The sequence below is a fragment of the Trichosurus vulpecula genome, chromosome 2 (genome assembly GCF_011100635.1).
Source record: "Trichosurus vulpecula isolate mTriVul1 chromosome 2, mTriVul1.pri, whole genome shotgun sequence".
NCBI classification, from domain to species: domain Eukaryota; kingdom Metazoa; phylum Chordata; class Mammalia; order Diprotodontia; family Phalangeridae; genus Trichosurus; species Trichosurus vulpecula.
In genome coordinates this window covers 134,315,015-134,328,682 of record NC_050574.1, presented here as the reverse complement: position 1 = coordinate 134,328,682, position 13,668 = coordinate 134,315,015, and the positions used below count along the sequence as shown (strand labels likewise).

General features: G+C 40.1%; 1 protein-coding gene across 2 annotated transcripts in view; it reads left to right on the top strand.

Moving 5' to 3' along the window:
* Positions 1-13,668, top strand: part of DIXDC1 (DIX domain containing 1) — a 34,601-nt gene that overhangs the window by 10,914 nt on the left and 10,019 nt on the right. Inside the window, exons 7-13 of one of the 2 annotated variants that reach the window (XM_036743272.1) lie at positions 6,177-6,281; positions 6,644-6,697; positions 11,640-11,732; positions 11,815-11,886; positions 12,177-12,269; positions 12,594-12,755; positions 13,242-13,299. In XM_036743272.1, coding sequence (XP_036599167.1) covers positions 6,177-6,281; positions 6,644-6,697; positions 11,640-11,732; positions 11,815-11,886; positions 12,177-12,269; positions 12,594-12,755; positions 13,242-13,299 — 637 coding nt within the window. The remainder of the gene's footprint in view (positions 1-6,176; positions 6,282-6,643; positions 6,698-11,639; positions 11,733-11,814; positions 11,887-12,176; positions 12,270-12,593; positions 12,756-13,241; positions 13,300-13,668) is intronic. The other variant, XM_036743273.1, reaches the window with a different exon arrangement.

Below are 13,668 nucleotides of genomic sequence, written 5' to 3'. Positions count from 1 at the left end.
GGCGCAGTGAGTAGAGCGTTGGCCCTGGAGTCAGGAGGACCTGAGTTCAAATCCAGCCTCAGACACTTGACACATGTACTAGCTGTGTGACTTTGGGCAAGTCACTTAACCCCAATTGCCCTGCCAAAAAACCACAATAAATGAATGAATGAATGAATGAATAAATACAGAGCTAGAAGGAAGTTCCTATTAAGCATTTACTACATGCCAGGTACTATACTAAGTACTTTACAAGTATTATCTCATTTGATCTCATAACAACCCTGGCAGATAAGTGCTATAATTATTCCCATTTTACAGTTGAGGAAACTGAGGCAAGCAGAAGCAAAGTGATTTGCCCAGGGTCACACAGATAGTAATTGTCTTAGGCTGGTTTTGATCTCAGTTTTTCCTGACTCCAAGAACAGCACATTATGTCCACTTCGACATTTGGTTGCCTCTAAGGGACCTTAGAAAGGTCAATTAATTCAAGCCCACCATTTTATAGATGAAGAAACTGAGTCCCAGAGAGCTTAGGTCACTTATCCAGAGTTATACAGCTAGTAAGGCAGAGTTTAAACCCAAGTCTATCAGTCTAGAGCATAGGTTCCCAAAGTGGTCGATATTGCCCTCCGGAGGCGCTGCAATGACTGGGAGGGGTGGGGGGAAGGGGAGGGAGGTAGGGGAGGTAGTAGCCTCAAGTGAAAATGGGCTGTGCTGAATAATAATCAGGGGGCTGTGGAAGCATAAGGAAAGAAGAGAAGAGAAGAAAAATTTGAAAAACCTTTCGTGCATGTTTCATCTGTTGTGTGACAGAGTTTAAGTCATAGTGATTACACTATTTTCCAAATAAACACATAACAAGCAAGTTATAACTGACCAATGCTCAAGTCCACCTTGCTTGTTTTAACAAGCAAGTAGTGCATTGTTGAAAAATCCAGCATGTATCAGCAGGAATATGTGCATGTAATGACTCGTTTACAATATGATATTATACAGTTACATGATGCAATATTGCACCATCAAAATTTCAATGCAGGAAAAAACCCCCACAAATTTACAATGAATTAGTTAATTTAAGATGCCATTTTAAAGAAAAATTCTTTTTGAAATGACACAAATTTTTTGAAAAACTGTTAAAGGGTTAAAGAAAGTAGATTTCTAGGGGGGTGCTGAGTAATTCTTTTAAAGGGGGTGGTAGGCCAAATAAGTTTGGGAACCTCTTGTCTAGAGTATCATTTGTAAGAAGTAACAAGACGGCCACTGTGGCTGAACTTCAGAGTATTTATGTATGTACGTATGGCAAATGGAATCAAGATAACCAGATAGGTGGAAGCCAGAATGTGAAGGGCTTTAAAATCTAGACAGAGGAGTTTATATTTGACCTGAAAGATAATTGGAAGCCATTGGAGTTTTTGATTAGGAGAATGGCAAGGTCAGACCTGTACTTTATGAAAATCTGTTTGGCAGCTCCATGGAAGATGGACTGGAGTAGGAAGAGACTTGGAGCTTGGAAGCCACCTAGGAAGCTTGTGGTTGCAGTTTTTAAGGCAGGAGATGATGAGGTCCTGAAGCAGTGTGGTGACCATGCGATCAGAAAGGGACAGATTTGAGAGATGCTGTGGAGGTAGAAACATGTAACAAATGATTGGATATGTAGAGTGAGGGAAAATGAGAAATCAGGGATGATACCAGGGTTGCAAACCTGGGTACCTGGAAAGATGATGGTGCTCTCAACAAATAGGGAAGTTTATGAGGGGAGGTGTAAGTTGGGGACATATGGGTTCTGTTTTAGACCTGTTGAGTTGGAGACACGTCTAGACCATCTGGTTTGAAATGTCCAGTAGTCAGCAGAAGATACAAGCTTCCCAGAGCACAGGTGAGAAACTAGGACAGAATATAAAGATCTAGGAGTCACCTACATAGAGATGATCGTTCAACACATGGGAGCAGATAAGATCACCAAATGAGAGAGAATAGAGGACCCAAGAGAGAACCTTGGAGTACACCTGCAGATATGGAAGAGTTATAAATGATAACTCATCAAAGAAGACTGGGAAGGAGTTGTCAAACAGGTGGGAGCAGAGCTGAGAGAGCAGTCATAAAAAATAGACCAAAACCAAAAACAGAGGAGAGAGGAATCAGGAGGGGAGGATTTTTTTTGAGAGTTTTTATTTTTAGTTTATAACACCTGGTTCTACGTAATTTTGAGTTCCAGGTTTTCTTCCCCCCTCCCTCCCCAAGACAGCTTGAAATCCAATATGTCTTCTATGTATAACACACCAGTCAAGTTGTGAAGAAGAATTATGACCAATGGAATGAATCATGAGAAAGAGGAAACAGAACCAAAAAACCCCCAAAAAACAAAAAAAAAAAGAGAAAAAAAAGGCGAGCATAAAGTGTGCTTCAATCTGCATTCAGACTCCATAGTTCTTTCTCTGGATGTAGATAGCCTTCTCCATTGTGAGTCCTTTGGAGTTGTCTTTGCACCTTGCATGCTGAGAAGAGCAGAGTCTATCAGGGTTAGTCGTCACAGAATCCATATATCTGTGGTTGTGTATAATGTCCTCCTGGCTCTGCTCCACTCACTCAGCATTATATTGTGTAGGTTTTTCCAGGTTGTTATGAAGTCCGTATCATCCCCATTTCTTATAGCACAATAGTATTCTCTTATTTTCATATACCACAACTTGTTCAGCCATTCCCCAATTGATGGGCATCCCCTTGATTTCCAATTCTTTGCTACTACAAAAAGAGCTGCTATGAATATTTTTGTACATATGGGTCCTTTTCCCACTTGTGTGATCTCTTTGGGTTACAACCCTAGAAGTTGTATTGCTGGGTCAAAGGGCATGAACATTTTTATAGCCCTTTGGACATAGTTCCAAATTGCTCTCCAGAATGGCTGGATCAGTTCACGACTCCACCAGCAATGTAACAATGTTCCAATTTTCCCACATCCTCTCCAGCATTTATCATTTTCCTGTTTTGTCATTTTAGCCAATCTGACAGGAGAGATGTGGTACCTAAGAGTTGTTTTGATTTGCATTTCTCTAATCAGTAGTGATTTAGAGTATTTTTTCATATTCCTATAGATATCTTTAATTTCTTTCTCTGAAAACTGCCTGTTCATATCCTTTGACCATTTTTCAATTGGGGAATGACTTGTATTCCTATAAATTTGGCTCAGTTCCCTGTATATTTTAGAGATGAGGACTTTATCAGAGACACTGGTTGTAAAGATTTTCTCCCAATTTTTTGCTTTCCTCCTAATCTTTGTTGCATTGGCTTTGCTTATACAAAAACATTTCAATTTAACATAATCAAAATTATCCATTTTGCATTTTGTAATTCTCTCTATCTCTTGTGTAATGAATTCTTTTCTTTTCCATAAATGTGATAGGTAAACTATTCCTTGCTCTCCCAAATTGCTTATAGTATCAGCCTTTATTCCTAAATCATGAACCCATTTTGACTTTATTTTGGTATATGGTGTAAGGTATTGGTCTATGCCCAGTTTCTGCCCTACCATTTTCTAATTTTCCCAGCAGTTTTTGTGAAATAGTGAATTCTTAGCCCAGAAGCTGGATTCTTTGGGTTTATCAGAGAGTAGATTGCTATAGTCGTTGACTTCTCCATCTTGTGTACCTATCCTATTCCACTGATCCACAACTCTGTCTCTTAGCCAGTACCAGGTAGTTTTGATGACTGCTGCTTTATAGTACAGTTTAATGTCTGGTACGGCTAGGCCACCTTCCCTAGCATTTCTTTTCATTAATTCCCTAGATATTCTAGACCACTTGTTCTTCCAGATGAATTTTGTTATTATTTTATCCATCTCTGTAAAATAAGTTTTTGGTAGTTCAATTGGTATGGCACTGAATAGATAGATTAATTTAGGTAAAATCTTCATTTTTATTATATTAGCTCAGCCTAACCATGAGCAACTGATATTTTTCCATTTATTTAGGTCTGACTTTATTCATGTGAAAAGTGTCTCATAATTATGTTCATATAGGCCCTGGGTTTGTCTTGGCAGATAGACTACCAAATATTTTATAGTGTCTATGGTAGCTTTGAATGGAATTTCTCTTTCTGTCTCTTGCTGTTGGGCTTTGTTAGTAATGTATAGGAATGCCAAGGATTTATGTGGGTTTATTTTATATCCTACAACTTTGCTAAAGTTTTTTTATTATTTCAAGTAGTTTTTTACTTGATTCTCTAGGATTCTCTAAGTAAATCATCATATCATCTGCAAAAAGTGATAATTTAGTCTTCTTTGCCTATTCTAATTCCTTCAATTTCTTTTTCTTCTCTTATTGCTACAGCTAACATTTCTAGTACCAAATTGAATGGTAGGGGTAATAATGGATATCCTTCTTCCACCCCTGAACTTATTGGGAATGCATCTAACTTATCCCCGTTACAAATAATGTTTGTTGATGGTTTTAGGTAGGTGCCACTTACAATTTTAAGGAAGGCTCCATTTATTCCCATGTTTTCTAGTGTTTTTAATAGGAATGGGTGTTGTATTTTGTCAAAGGCTTTTCCTGCATTTATTGAGGTGATCATATGGTTTCTGTTAGTTTTGTTGTTGATATGATCAATTATGCTGATAGTTTTCCTAATATTGAACCAGCCTTGCATTCTTGGAATAAATCCTGCCTGGTCATAGTGTATTATTCTCATGATAAGTTGCTGCAGTCTTTTTGCTAATATTTTATTTAAAATTTTTGCATTAATATTCATTAGGGAAATTGGTCTATAATTTTCTTTCTCTGTTTTTGACTTTACCTGGTTTGGGTATTAGTATCATGTTTGTGTCATAAAAAGAATTTTATAGGATTCCTTCTTCACCTATTTTCCCAAATAGTCTATAAAGTATAGGAATTAATTGTTCTTTAAATGTTTGATAAAATTCACATGTAAAACCTTCTGGCCTTGGAGATTTTTTCCTAAGGAGTTCATTGATGGCTTGCTCAATTTCTTTTTCTGAGATGGGGCTATTTAGAAATTTTACTTCCTCTTCTGTTAACCTAGGCAATTTATGTTTTTGTAGATATTTATCCATATCCCTAAGGTTGTCAAATTTAGGGGCATACAGTTGGGCAAAATAATTCCTAATTATTGTTTTGATTTCCTCTTCATTAGAGGTGAATTCTCCTTTTTCATTTTTGATACTGGTAATTTGATTTTCTTCTTTCTTTTTTTTAATCAAATTGACCAAAGGTTTATCAATTCTATTGGTTTTTTCATAAAACTAGCTCTTTGTTTTATTTATTAATTCAATAGTTTTCTTGATTTCAGTTTTATTCATCTCTCCTTTGATTTTCAGTATTTCTAATTTGGTATTTAATAGAGGATTTTCAATTTGTTCTTTTCCTAGCTTTTTCAGTTGCATGCCCAATTCATTGATCTCCTTTTTCTCTATTTTATTCATGTAAGCATTTAGAGGTATAAAACTTGAGGGGAGGATTTTTAATGGTGGCAGATGCTGCAACAAAGTTCCGAAGGATAAGGATTGAGGAAAGGCCATCAGGCTCAGCAGTTAGATCGTTGGTCATTTTAGAGAGTTTCAGGTGAGTGATGAGGTCGGAAAGCCCAACAGCAAAGGTTGAGAAGTGAATGAGAGGAGAAGAAGTGGAGGCAGCGAGTGTAGACAGCTTTTTCTAGGAGTTTGGCTATGAAAAGGAAGAGACATCTAAGGCAGTCACTTGATGGGATGATGGGGTATCTCCTGAAGGTTTTCTAAGGATTGGGGAGGCTTGAGTGTGTTTGTAGGCAGCAGGGAAGGATTTCATAGATAGGAAGAGATTTAAGATTAGAAAGAGGGGATGATTGTGGAAGCAATTTACTGGAGAAGATGGAAGGAAATTGAATCAAGGGTACTTTATATAAAAAAAGGTACTTGCCATTGGCTATGGCAAGGAGAAGGGTCACCTCTTCATCAGAGACTGGAGGAAAGAACAGTGAGTGATGTCAAGGGATTTTAAAATGTAGCAAGAATAGGGAGGGGTAAGGCATAGGGACAGATTCCTTGCTCTCTAATAGTTTTACCTTCCCAAATATGTTGTAAGGTTATGGTGGGCAGAGACTACAATAACCACAATGCCAAGTAGAATGGCAGTGCACAAAGTAGACACTTAACAATAACCTCATAATGGAGCATAACCACATTAAGATGTACTTTCTCCCAGGATGCTTTGCAACAGAGATTGACTCAACAGGACACGTCTGTTCTTCAGCTTAAACAAGAACTTTTGAGAGCAAATATGGACAAGGATGAGCTACACAACCAGAATGTGAGTTATATGAAGAATCTGGACCGAAACTGGGACAGGTGACCTTGTTGAACACAGTATGAAGGGCCCCCAGACCACCAATATGAGTGTGTGTTCTTATGTTACACTGGGTTTATCTCTGTTCCTAGCTATATCCCAGGCCATACTGGACAGAGAGATTTTTGGGCCCCTCAGCAACTTTGAAGACCCTGAGACACAGAAAGTACCTGTAGTGGAATGTGTCTCTGATGAGACATAAAAGGGGCTTCTACTCCCCCCCCACCCAACAACATGATATGCTGTTTAACATAATCAGATATCTGTGTTATCTCGGGTTGGGTTGGCGAGCATTCCAGTGAACCTTTTTCTTGTCCTTCTTACAGGTAGATCTTCAGAGGAAGCTGGATGAAAGGAGCCGCCTCTTAGGAGAATACAAAGTAAGAATGGAACTGGGGAGGCAAATAACTCCCATGTCTCCTTTGTAAATGAGCTGTTATGTGCCATTGCTGCCACTGTGAGAAAGAACTGAAGTCATCCTTTTCCCTTGTGCTTTGTGTTTTTTGCTCACACTTACTTGTTTTTCAATCCTTCTCCCACACAAGCTCTCCAACTGTCAAATGATTGGATGTGTAGGGTGAGGGAAGATGAGGAATCAAGGATGATACCGAGGTTGCAAACCTGGGTAACTAGTAGGATGGTGGTTTCCTACAGGAGGCAGTATGCTATGGTAGAAGGAGCGCTTTGCTCAGAATCAGAAGACCTGGATTCTAATCTCGTTGATGCTGCTAACTAGCTGTCTCATGTTGGGCCTGAATAACCTTGTGAACTTCAGTTTCCGCATCGAGAATGAAGATAACATTTCCCCTATTTAGTTCATGAAATTGCTAGTAGGATCAAATAAGATGATAGATGTAAAAGTGCTTGGACAGTATACAGTATGGTGCAGTGTAAGAGCATTGGATCAAAAGGCAAAGGATCTGAATTCTCCTCCCAGCTCTGTCGATAGTTAATTGTAGGAGCACCTCGGGTACACTCAGGTTCCATATCTATCAAATAAAGGGCTTGAACTGGATTGTCTCTTTCACATCTAACTTTTTAGAGACTATGAAATGTAAAGTATTATTATTTGTTTTCCTAATGTCCTTTTTGCTCTTGTTTGAATAGACAGATTAATATATGGAGTTAGGTCCTTACAAGTAACGCTTCTTGTGTTCTCTTTTATTGCTCTGAAGTAATCTAAGGAAATAATTGTCCCCTTACAGTTGATGAAAATTATCTTCTTATTGAATTATAGAATATTTTTCTATTCTAAGCTTATAGTGGAAGGATTTTGAAAAAGCCATTCATCTTGAATTGTGGAAGATCCTGAGTGTGTTATCCCTAGAGTGAGGAAGTTGGCTTAGCCTGTTCACTTCATTGGGTTCAGATCTTGCTTGTTGTCACTGTTGTGTAAATAAGTAAAGAGGTAGTTGCCTCTCAGAAATAAGGAACTTAGTGAGTTCCAATAGAACTAGATTTGAAACAAGAAGAGACAGTAGTCAGATGCTGGCTGTTAGAAGGCAATGATAGAATGCTCTGGTTGGGCTCCAAAGATGGGGAGAGTTGCTACTGGGTACTAGAGAAACAAAGGCCGGCAGCTAGCCTAGGACAGTAAAGAAGTTGGCCATACCTTAAGGGCAGCATCAAAATGAGCATCTAGGGCCTAGTCCCTTTTCTAGTACCAGAGCACAATAACAATTTCATTTTACTCCGTCTTGATCCAAATTAGCATATTTGTTTCCAAGTACCATGTTTTAGGAAGAACATTGAAAAGTTAAGGTGCATCTAGAGGAGGTAAAGTGCCATTCAAATATTGGATGAAGGAAGAGCATAAGAAGAGAAGGCTTGGGAAAGGGCATGACCTCTATCTTCCTCCACTTGAAGAATTATGTCAAAGACAGACTTGAGTTATTCTGCTTGGCTCTAGATGGTAAGGGCAAAGACAGCCAACTCCAGATTCCAGCATAACACAGTGGAAAACAACACTGGGTTTGGAATTTGAGGCGTTAGGTTCCAGTCAACTTTGCTACTATCCACCTCACTGGGCTTTTACTTGTAAAATAAGGGGGTTAGGTTAAATAAGCTTTTAGGTTTCTTTCAGTTTTAAATCTATATTCCTATGAAATATAGAAAACATTTAAGTACAAAAATTTTAGATGAAACACAGTTCTTGTACGAAGAGCTTATAGTTTAGCAGGGGCAGCTGGGTGGCTCAGTGTATAGAGTGCCAGTCCTGGAGACAGGAAGACTGAAGTTCAAATCCAGCCTCATACACTTACTAGCTGTGTGACCCTGGGCAAGTTGCTCAGCCCCTGTTTGCCAAAAAAAAAAGAAGCCCCTCTTGGATCATTGCTTTGTTATGGCAGAGGGGCTTGCATACCTCAATAAAACTATGAGCCATCCTGTTCAGGGTGACCCAAGATGGACAGGTCATAATGGAGAATTCTGACCAAAGGTGATCCACTGGACAAGGAATTGGCAAACCACTCCAATATCTTTGCTGAGAAAACCCCATGGAAAAAAACTGTCCATGGAGTCACAAAGAGTTAGACATGCCTGAAAAACAATGAGACTCCCACACAGATAGCTATACTGTACTGTCACATGATACATTCATTGGAATGTTACAAAACCAAGGGCTAAGTATGGTCTGGAAAGAAAGACTCAATAGCCAGAAACAGGGCCAGGAGTGAGGTGGGGATCAGGAAAGGCTTCCTTGAAAGAGTAGCCTTTGATTGGGCTTTAAAGGTATAGTGAGAATGCAGCACCTTTTCCTGGGGCACAAATAACCAGCTTGGCTGGAGCACAGAGTGTGCTGGGAAGATAAGGATGCTGCAGGCAGAAGTTAAGACCAATAGAAGCTAAAAGGAGGCAGGTTTTCGGCCTAGCTTGACTCCATAAAGAATAGTTTATGTCAGACTAACCTCATTTCCTTTTGTAACAGGGTTACTACTGTGAGCTGTAGATAGAGCTTGTCCAAAGCATTTGCCACAGTCAGATGGACAAAAAAGAAAATTATGAGACAATGGTTGGATTCCAAACTGGTTGATCATTAATGGATTAGTGCTCATTTAGAGGGCTGTTTCTAGAAGATCATCCCAGGGATTTGTTCTTGGCTCTGTTCTAATTTTACATTTTAAATCAACGATTTGGATGAAGATGTAGATGGTGTGATTATCAAATGTGTAGGTAATGCAAATCTGGGAGGAATAGCTAACCCACTGTATGACAGTCAGGATTAAAAAGTTCTCAGCAGACTTGAACTTTGGACTGAATCTAATAAGATGAAATTTAAATTTAAAGTCCTACAGTTGGGTTCAAAAAACCAATTTCACAAAGATGAGATAGAGGAAGCATCACTCCACAGCAGTCCATCTGCAAAACATCTGGGGAGTTTTATAAACTGCAAGCTCACCGAGAATTAGCAAATGTGATATGGCAGCCCCCAAATGTAATAGCATCTTAAGCTGCCTCAAGGGAAGCCTGAGTTCCAGAACGCAAGAGGTAACAGTCCCACAGTACTCTTCCTTGGTCAGACCACAGTGGGTATTGCATTCATTTCTGGATATTACATTTTAAGAGAGATATTGATAGTTAGCTGGAGACTGATCAGGATGGAGAAGGACCTTGAGATCATGCCGCTGGAGGGTGAGATCGAAGGATCATCTAGTCCAATCTTCTCATTGTATAGGGGAGGAAGCTGAGACCTGGAGATGTCAAGCCAAGATTACACAGGTTGTAAGTAGGAGATCTGGGACTGGAGCCTAAGTCCTCTGACAAATCCATCACTGACTCCACTCTCTCACTGTTATCTGCCTTCTGGAGCCAAGGAGAATGACTAATCTCTCTCTTTTATGACAGCTTTTCAAATATTTGAAGACAAAGGTCGTGTCTCCTCTAAACCTTCTCTCCTCTTGGCTTTTCCTTCCATCAGTCTTCATGTCACACAGCTTCCATCCTGGTCATTCTCCAATTTGCCATTGTCTTTCCCAAGATATGGTGTTTGGAACTGAGCACAGTACTCCGGATGGAGCCCCACCAGGGGAGAGTACGATGAGGCCATTAGTGTGTTGTAAAGTGGATTCAGGTTCAGGCAGAGGTGACTTCCGAGGTTCCTTCCAATGCTGAGCATCTGTGAAAAAGAAACTTCTAATGATTAGAGCTGACCCCAAATATCATAGATTGGCCCAGGGGATTGATTTTATGCTACTCAACACTAGCGGATTTCAAGGGGATGCTTGATAATCAGCTGTTGGAGATTTTGTAGGGGGCATTTATGTTTCATAATGGATTGGACTACTTATAATAGGTAGGACTTGATAACTTCTAAGGCCATCTCTAACTTTGTGTGATTAGATGTAGTGAATATGTCTCAACAGATGAATCAAAGCTGAGAGAAACAGGTGAAAGGTAAGGATAGGACTTCCAGGGGCCAGAGCTTATAGAGGCCTCCATAAGGTAGAAGGATATGACTGTAGGGTTAATATAAGAGAGCCTGAAGCCCTAAGGAGGAATCTTTGAAGACTTTCCATGCCAGTCCCATTCTCCCCCAGGGGACCCATACCCAGGGAGAGTGAAAGGGCTTTTAAAGGTCATCTTGCCCAACCTCTTCATTTTAAGGTTTATAGTTAGCAGAAACAGGAACTAATAGAGGCTAAGATCCTGCCCTTAATCTGGCATTAGTGCCAGTCCAAATATACCTTGAACTAGGAGCCAGAATAACCTGTTCTATCACTAACTGGACAGATTTGAGGTAAGGAAAAGGAAACAGGGCTTGGAGCCAGAAAAATGATACTAGTCAGGCCAATCTAGATGTAAAATAAGCAATCTGTCCATTGTGATATCATCGTTTTCTATGATTTTGTAATTTCTTTTCTTCCTTTATTTACCTATTAAAGATCCTTTCAAAAAATTCTAACCTTACCTGAACAGGTCTAAGAGAAAAGGAGATTTATTCACATTTACTCCAAGATAAATAGGAAGACCATGGTGCCCCTAGAGGTCAGAAATGGGGGTAGCTGCAGCTGTTCTGGTTCCTCGGTAACAGCCAGGTCTGATAAAGAGTTGAAAATTAAAGATAGAAAGAGCCAGAGGACAGCAGAAATTACTTATTTCTTCCTACCTAGGCTTTTCTTCATGTCATTTTTCTCCCAGATGAACTATTTGCAGAGTACTTTCATCTCTGATTCATCTTGTCCTCATGGAACAGGACCCACAAGGGACTTTTCTTCAGAAGGTGGTCTTTTCCTTGGGTGGCAGGAGCATGAGGAGAAAATGAGTTGTCTGTTTTACCTCCATCATGCAGTATTTTTGAAAGCTCTTCATCCTTTTCTATTGCAGAAAGAGTTGGGACAGAAGGATCGTCTCATACAGCAGCACCAGGGCAAACTGGAGGAAGCACTCAGGAAACTTTCTGAGGCCAATTACCAACAGGTGGGGATGCAGCAGACTAATGCTTTTACTCCTCTGTTGACCTGAAGCAACCCTTTTCTAATGTGCTTACTTGGCCTTGTAGTTCGACCTAGAACGGGAACTGGAACATAAGGATGTCCTCTTGGCACACTGTATGAAGAGAGATGCCGAGGAGGTAATGTGAGTGCGTCAGTCCTAGGGTCTCAGTTCCACATGTTCTAATATAAAGAGAAAGGCCCAAATTCTGCTCCGTGGCTGCATAAAGATCACATTTTTAAATCCTACTAAGATGCCATCCAGCTGATGTTGGAAGGGAAGCCTCCTTTTTTTTTTTCCCTCAGTTGCTTGGGCACTGTCACCGCTGGGGCAGAAACTAGGATGAGAACTTTTTTTTTAATCACTATGGTCTGTATTCTCCCCCATAACAAGCCACTCTTCTGTTTTCATTTCATTTTCTTGCTTCAGCAGGTAACCAACTACAACAGTCACAACACTCAAAGCAATGGGTTTTTCCTCCCGATGTCTGGGAAAGGAGCTGCCTCAGCTGCCCACAGAGGGGTAGGTAATTAGATTTTTGAGCAGAGTTCTCCCACACTAGCACACAGTGCTCAGTCCTGGGCTTTGGCCAAAATCGTGTCTCTTCGTGTCCCAGATTCCCCCCTCTTAGAACTGCTCTGGAGATAGAAGTTAATGATCAGAAAGTAAGAGCAAGCAGTACTTGTTAATATAGAAAAGGTTACTCTGCAAACTCCCTTCTTCCCTCCCTTCCTTGTAGGCAAACGTAGGCAAACAATGAGGGCAGCGATAAAAAGTGTGTCCCTGAGGCTTCTTGAGCTGACCTGATTATTGCAATGAGAATACTTGCCTTTGTTTCACCCATAGGCCAATGATCTGCAGCTTGTCCGAGATGCCCTGAGGAGCCTAAGGAACAGCTTCAGTGGCCATGACCCTCAGCACCACACCATCGACAGCCTGGAGCAAGGCATCTCCAGCCTCATGGAGCGCCTGCACGTCATGGAGATGCAGAAGAAACAGGACAAACGGGTAAACCTAACCCTGTCCCTTTTTGGGGAAGAGGGAGAAGGCACTAAGGAGGCGTGTTTCTATGTATTTTAATTGAAGTGAGGTTAAGGAATACAATGTAAGGCCTAATCTGTGGCTTTACTGAGGATTGCAGTTCTTTGTTCCACTTTCTTTCCTGTTGTGCCTGTTTTTGTTTTATAATGAATGACTGTTTAGGCCTGGAATTGATGCTACCATTCCTTTTGGTTGCAGTGTGGGTCTTTTAGAGACTTAGTCTTCTTGACCCCAAGGAATTACTCTTAGCACAGATGGCTTGCATAGTTCACTGCAAACATGCTTAACAGTTAATTTTTTTGGTTCTTTAAGTAGAGATGTGGTGGCTGGTAAGAGGGCAAGGTGTGGGTATTTTAAGTACATTTTTATTATATGAATTTCCTTATGAGTCTCTCATATGTTAATTGGAAATTGGACTATACTGATATTGGTTCTCTTGCTTTGGATCCTCAGGTTAGGGGCAAATCACCAAGAGGTAGTGAATACCGGGAGTCCTGGCCCCCTAATTCAAGTGAGTACCCACCAGTCCTAATTGTTTGTTTTCCACTAACCCCTAACAGGGACTTCTGGCAAATTAAACCAAGTTTAAGCTTTTCATTTCTGCTAATAGCCTGGGTACATAATCTATAATTTTTGTCAGTTTGGAGATTCTGGATACCCAGGTTCCACATTATTTACTTGTAGGTACTTAGCTCTTATTGAAAGGGTGGAACTTAATCATATGTAGATCTTAAGGGAAAATCCAAGGCCAGTAAGCTTATCCAAGAAGGAAATGGCTCACAAAAATTTAAAATGCCTTTTTGAAATATGCAAATTCCCAATTTATAAAGAAATCAAAACCTCAGACATGCAAATTATCCTGGACTGAGCAGCTAAAAAG